Source organism: Cyprinus carpio, chromosome A7 (genome assembly GCF_018340385.1).
Source record: "Cyprinus carpio isolate SPL01 chromosome A7, ASM1834038v1, whole genome shotgun sequence".
Classification (NCBI taxonomy): domain Eukaryota; kingdom Metazoa; phylum Chordata; class Actinopteri; order Cypriniformes; family Cyprinidae; genus Cyprinus; species Cyprinus carpio.
Window position 1 is genome coordinate 32,917,050 of NC_056578.1, and position 7,515 is coordinate 32,924,564.

The 7,515-nt window shown below is 38.5% G+C and overlaps 1 protein-coding gene across 1 annotated transcript; it reads right to left on the reverse strand.

The window, feature by feature from the left end:
- Window positions 1-4,676: 4,676 nt before the first annotated feature.
- On the reverse strand, window positions 4,677-7,259 carry LOC109074711 (the record flags this gene model as incomplete). Its single annotated transcript, XM_042761381.1, is given in 3 exon segments — window positions 4,677-4,766; window positions 5,298-5,399; window positions 5,754-7,259. Coding segments are annotated over 3 exon segments (1,698 nt in total), but the record flags the coding sequence as incomplete, so codon positions are not given.
- Window positions 7,260-7,515: the final 256 nt, after the last annotated feature.

Below are 7,515 nucleotides of genomic sequence, written 5' to 3' on the forward strand. Positions count from 1 at the left end.
TTTATTTTTATAGACCTGAAATGGTTAATCTGGACAGAAAACAGATGCGCTGTTGCTGTTGATTTGAGAAATGAACAGCAAATGTTTTTGATGTTGTTGATTCTCTTCCACGTTTCATTGTCCAAAAAGAACAATGACCATAGGGAAGACACTGGTTTATTTGTAAAACGTATTTTTCATGTGAATTGGGTGGAGACAGAAGAGGAAAATGTTGAATACAATCCAACACTGTCTGCATACCGAATGTGTGCACACCTATTTTGCTGTTAAAGCTGTATGCACAGTCTGTGTGATTGATGACACAATGATAACAACCTTTCTCTCAGCAGAGGAAGTAGAGACTCACCCAGTGCTCAAAGAATTCCCTAAAACACTTTGGGCTTTATCTAAATTTGACTTGGGACTGGTTAAAAAATTGTGAACCAGTTCAAGTCACTCCAAAGTCTGATTACAGACCCTGTAAACACCAGTTTTTGAATCATTAAGAGCAGCTGGGGTAATTGTGTCCAGTGAGGATCCTCCTGTGCGTACTGCGTACACCTATTTTCTCTGTTAAAAAGATAAAGAAACATGCAGACAAGATACTGTCAAACTTTTAAAACTTTTGGCTGCTGAGGGTCATAAGCCAGTTTGTCACAATACTGCAGTTTGTAAAAAGGGAGGTGACATTTTTAGGTCATCATCACTATAAATGGCAAATCTTTCAAAAGATTCCAAAGCCTGTCACGAAAAAGCAAATAATGTCATTTTTGGGCATGTGTTCATATTGTCGAACGTTCATTCCAAATTATGTTATCAAAGAATCGCCCCTGAGTGCTTTGGGGCATCACGGGAAGGGCTTGCAACCCCATGACAAACTGACCTGGATCCCAGAAGCAGAGAAAGCATTTAAGAATATATTATTTTCTACAAACATCACCAACGCTGGGACTCCCAGACCCAGAGAGAAATTTTGTACAAAACTGTTGATGAGAGAATGAATGGTTTCTGACTTCTGTTCTGTTACAGGATCATCGTTTACAAACATGGCATATACGACACAGGATTTATATAAAGATTGGAAATAAAAGACAATGCTGTGCCGACTATAATGGGAGTTAACTGTTTTGTTATTATGTGGTCTTTATTGCTAAGTTGTCTGCTGAGTGTTGATTGTGATATGAATGTCCTTTGATCTAAAAATCTGGATAACATTATGAAGGACCTCAGAGAATAGTGCAGAATTAAAAAAGGCAGTTCATGACCCTTTACATTTTTTTCTCAGAAATATAGAAAGTGTTATTTATATTTAATTCAGCTGTTCTGAGGGAGATGCAAATATCACTGTGATCACTTCACCTGCTGTCGCACTCAAAAATTCTCTGGCCATCTAAAAGTGCAGCAGGTTCCCTGTTTATCTAGGCTCTGATTTTTTGTAAAACCCGCATGCCTTAAAGTCGAGCCCAGCCAGCCTTCCATAACCTAGAGATTTCCTCCGGCATTCGTCGGCCCTCACAAAAAAACGATGAGGGTGACATCAGAGGCGCACCTAGACTTGAAGGGAATGGGGTGCACACGGAAATGCTCCAACATGTCAAAAATGGACTGGAACCAGAGATGCTTCACACGACACTGTCCATCCTCGTTGAAGGAGAAGAGCAAGTGCTGAGAGGAAGATGCCAGAACACAGAAGGAAAGATAAATGTGTTTTTTGAGACAAAAACACATACTGATACTACTCATCAGCTGCACACTAACCATCAAAAGTGTTTGAAAGTAACAATTTCATATATATCAGTACAGGTCAAAAGTTTGGAAACATTACTATTTTTAATGTTTTTGAAAGAAGTCTCTTCTGCTCATCAAGCCTGCATTTATTTGATCAAAATACAGAAAAAAACAGTAATATTGTGAAATATTATACACAACTTAAAATAATAGTTTTCTATTTGAAAATACTTACTTTAAAAAATAATTTTTATTCCTGTGATGCAAAGCTGAATTTTCAGCATCATTACGCCAGCCTTCAGTGTCACATGTAACATCCAGTACACCCCCCCCCCCCCCCCATCACATGATCCATTTTAGAAATCATTCTAATATTCTGATTTATTATGAGTGTTTGGAAACAGTTCTGCTGTCCTAATATATTTGATGAATAAAAGGTTAAAAAGAACTGCATTTATTCAAAAATAAAAAATTAAAATATTTTTTCTAATAATATAAAATCTTCGTAACTATCACTGTTTTTTTTATCAATTTTAACACATCCTTGCTGAATAAAAGTATTGATTTTATTTAAAAAAGGAAAAGCAAGAAAAAAAAATTACTGACCCCAAATTACTGACCAGTAGTGTATATTGTTATTACAAGAATATTTATATTTTAAAAAACATTGCTTCTTCTTTTTTTTTTTTTCTTACTTTTTATTCATCAAAGTATCCTAAAAATGTATCACGTTATGAAAAAATATTAAGCAGCAGAACTGTTTCCAACTTTGATAATGATATAATCATATTAGAATGATTTCTAAAGGATCATGTGATAATGATCCTAAAAATTCAGCTTTGCATCACAAAAATAAATGATAATTTAAAGTATGATAAATTTAAAATCAATTATTTTAAATTGTAATAAAAATATATCACAGTATTACAATTTTTTTCTGTATTTTTTGATCGAAAATAAATGCAGGCTTGATGAGCAGAAGATACGTCACTTTCAAAAACATTAAAAATACTAATGGTTTTCCAAAACCACTGTATACATATCTAGTATATATATTATAATACTATATTTTATATATAGTATATATATATATATATAATATATATATATAAAAATGCTTACGTTCATGCATATTTTTAATTAAGCAAAACCTTTATATTTAAAAAAGTAAATGGAGCATTGATGACAAAAAAAAAAAAAAACGTTTCAAACTTTTAAAGAGTTGTGTAAATAAATAAATCACCCACATTGGCATTTACCCTTTGCTTTGCCCTGGAAGTTTTAAGGTGAGGACATACTGCCCATGCTGTGTCTCACTCTGCCTTACAAGGAACACTCCATGGCTGGCCATGCCGCCCGCCATCACAAGCTGGGCTGCCTTAAGACGGGAGGAGAGTGAAAACCGTGAAACCACTGACACTCACTCAGACGATGTTTCCACCGTCTCTGAAACAGAACCTTCCGGAGAACAGGGAACGATCCTGTGGAAACCAAGGAACAAACTGAATACCTCTGATCTCTGAGTTAATGTCAGAAGCTGGGATTCCAGTCAATACACTATATGGACAAAAAGTATGGGATACCTGCCCATTACACCAAATGGATATTAATGACATCACATTCTAAACACATAAACATTAATATGGAGCTGTTTTCCCCTTGATAGCTATAACAGCTTTTTTCCAATTTATCTCGTAGAGCATTTGTGAGGACAGGCACTTATGTTAATGTCTTAATGCAAAAAAAAAAAAAAACAGATGAAACCGTGTTACCAAAATATGATTTTTTCAGATAAGACAAAGTGCTATCAATATCATTGCATAGCATATTTACTTCGCAATAACAAAACAAAAGTTTGTGATCCAAGTGAAGCAGATCCAATTGAAAAGTTATATTGAAAAAAAACAAAACAAACAAAAAAAAAACAAGGCAGACAGCATACATTTTGCCAGAGAGAAGTCTGTTATTTTCATCTGATGATCTAGTTATTTTAATTAAGAATTACGAAATGTCAAAAAAAATATAAGAAAATGTATGCACGAATGAATATTTGTGAAAAAAAAAATTAACATGGGATGGGAAATCTTATTTGCACTTGTTTTCTCAACATTCCTATTTTTATACCATAAATTAAATAAGCAACTTGGATTGAAACTTTGACTTCTGTGCCTTATTTAATCATTAAATGTTTTAAAAAATGCATTCAAATATAAACAGGATTAGGGTAAAATAGATGTCAACATGGTCACTACCAAATATGTTTTTTTTTTTGTGTGTGTGTGTGTGTGTGTGCGCGCGTGTGTTTTTTTTTGTGTAGCACAGCACCTGTGGAATCAAGAGTTTCTACAAAAGGTGTGCTAAGACTGGCTCCGCCCCCACCAAGCAGTCGACTGTCTGATTCATCAAGAGGGGCGTGGGGTGGCAACTCGGGAGGCAGAGGCTCCAGCGAGGAGAACCACCAACCCACCATAACACACTACAGTGAAAACCACATCAAATAACAAATACATCACCATCTGTAGTACTGGTACATATTTGTATTTGTTTTTACTGCTACATAATAAATATTTCAGTTCAGGATCAGATGTTTTTTAATGCTTGTCAATCACAAAATTGCTTCCCTCTATTTGAGGGTGATTTTAGCACTGGCAAACATCAACACAAGCATAGTCCCATTACACACACTGTCCTGAATGCAGCTGACCACTTTAATGCTGACATCACCTCCAAACGCTTACCTTGAGACAGGTGGTCGTTGAAATTCTGGTGTACTGCTGAGGGTTGGTGAGAGCACTGCCGCACACACTCCCTCAACATCCTCTTTCTCACTGATGAGAAGGTTTAAGGAGTGCAATTTTGAGATCTAAGTTTTGATTTGCCATGCATGCAAGCATTATCTCATTATAGCCTTTCAATATACATTGTGGTTTCACGTTTTTTTTTTATGATTCAAAACACAATGTCTTACCTTAAAAAATGGTATTTCTGATTTCCCTAATCCAAGCTCTAATCTGAAACGCATGTTCTGGTCTCGATCAGTACTGCACCTGACCTTCCAACTGAGAGACAAAAACACAAACAGATCAGATCTGCTTATACACAGCATCTTTTTTAATGATTAGGGATCTTTGAGAAGGGTCTTACAACACAGGATGCAAAAGTGATGCACAGTCAACATTTTTTGAATAAAATATATAACATTTTTCTATTAAATTGTGTATAAAAAATATACTTGGTGGTGGGTGAACATGTTGCTTTTTAACCACCAAAAATGTTTAATTTCTAAAACATGAGGGATGAAATATTTTTAATTAATTTTACTATATACATTTTTCATCCTGTAATTCATCTAGAAATTATATTTAACAAAGCACACTTTTGTATGTGAAATATAATTATCAACAAAAGTCTCATCAAACCTTGTATTTGTGTACCACAACCATTAATGAGACATCACATGACAGTGACAAGTTGGACAACAACATCTTTGTTACACATGTAAAGCAAAGCAAAGTTAAGTTACAGTTTTCGCATCATTATTGCAGATTTGACTCACTACTACATACAAAAATAGAGAAGTGCTGACATACCTGCAGAAGAAGGGTGTTCTCTTTGTCTGGCATCTCTGTCGCTGTAGTGCTCCTCACATCAACAATAGAGCAACATGGGACCATCATTCTGGGATTGGATGACTAGAAGTATTCAAAAACATCAAAATATATAAAGGATTTATAAGTTAAGCAAAAAAAAAAAAAAAAGACTAATGTTCAATAGTTGAACTGTTTTCAACATTGATAATATGAAGAAATGTTTCTTTAGCACTAAATCACATATGCTGAATATTAGAGTGATTTCTGAAGGATCACGTAACACTGAAGACTGGAGTAATGGCTGCTATAAATTCAAGTTTTCAATTGGAGGAATATATTACATTTAAAACCTATTCAAAGACAAAACAGTCCCTTTAAAGTAAAATAATATCTCCCAATATTAGCGTTTTATTGTATTTTTAATCAATACATAAGAGCAGAAATCATCTCACTCACCTTAGGTGGGATGTAAAACTCCAGGAAATATTCCAAGCCTCCATCCTTATCTCGTTCTATCAGAACTAGATGGCACTTATGCCAATGCATCCCCCTTCCACCTGCAACTCCTTCCATGGCCGTGGGGTGGTGCAGCAGTCCAAAAGAAAATCCCGGGAATCCATGATTACTGGCGAACTCTTCCGAAGATGAACACATGGTCACACCTCCCTCCCTTACCAGCCTGCCCATCTTCCTCGTGGCACTGAAGCTACTTGGTGGTAGTGGCGAGGACGACACGGCAGAGGAAGTTGGAGCTGTGGTGAACAGATTTGGCGCTAGTGAGCGGGACAATCGCAGTTTCTTCTCCTTCTTGCTGTTGCTTCTTCGGCAGTTATGGGCCTCGGAGAGTGAGAGGGAGGTGATGCTACTGGAGGATGATGGGGGCAATGTAGAGGACGAGGAGTGAGGGAGAGAGAGGGGAACGTCAAGAGAGACAGGGAGAGATGTAGGAACGCCCTGCGAGCCAGAGTTCCTCTTGCCATCTTGCAGGCCTGTAGTGTAGCCGTAACTGGAAGGAAGGGGGGCAGAATTAGCCGAGCTGCAGTTCTGAGGGGCGTCACTGGAGGAGCTGCTCCAGTGCAAGATGCCTTGCACACTCTCTCGGATGCTGCGGCCCATGGTGCGCAAAGAGAACCACTTTTTTAGTTTATTCTTCGAGTGACCCCCAATGGATCTCCCATTGCATTTTGACCCAGAGTTTGCTGGTGTGCCAGAGGGATTGGGGCATGTCGGAGTCTGGCTGAGATCAGCTCTTTCTGAGGTCATATCACCCTCGCCCTCATTGTACCTTGCTACTACATCTGCCTCCACCTCCTCTCCGGCGACAGGCCCCACACAGCTGTCTTCCTCTTCTTCCAGGTCTTTGTATCCAGGTTGGTTATATTTGACCGCTATTCCCCTGTCCTCTCTCCGCCCGTTATTCCCACCCATAGAGGAAGAGCATGAAGAAGAATAGGATGGTGGGAGGATCGGAGTATGAGCATACAAGTCCTGAAATGTTCCGGCGCTCTGGAACTGCTTCGATCCACGGCCCTCTTGGGTCAAAGCCGGTTTGGGCACAGCCCGTGTGTGAGTACGTGTGCATGGGGTGGAGGCTTCTGTCGGCAGAAGGGACAGAGATGCTGCATCCTCCTCCAGTGATGTAACGTCAGATTGGGTGACCCAGCTCACCGTTCCTTCTTTACTGACGGTCCCCTCGGGCTCACTCTCGAAATGTCGAACGGATCTGTCTGTAAAGCAGCGGCAGAAAGCAGTGGCCGAATCAGGGGAGTAATGAGGGTTCTCCTGCAAGAGGGCCTGGAAATGCTGGGCGAAGACACCAGCGGCTACTCTGGCATAAAGCTCCCAGAACTCGGTCCAGCAAAGGCAGGGAGACGGAGATGGTAGGGGTGTCTCGGATAACGATGACAAGGGCTGACTGGCAGCAGTTGGAGGAGGCAAGGGTGGGGGTCTTGACTCTGAAATAGTTCACATTCTGCACAAAATTTGTAAACGTGTATGAGGAGTAACACAGAATTATATCGTGAGAAGCAGGATGAGCCGATGGTAGTTCTCAGGTGATCTCCGGTTTTAAGGCTCTGTGAGGATCCTGTGGTTGGGATTTGTGAACTTTATGGAAAATGGAGAGAGAAACAGATAAATTAATATTGTTTTTTAACAATTTAACAATGTGGTCTTAAAAAATGATTTAAAATAGAAATTTTAACAACATTACAGTTAA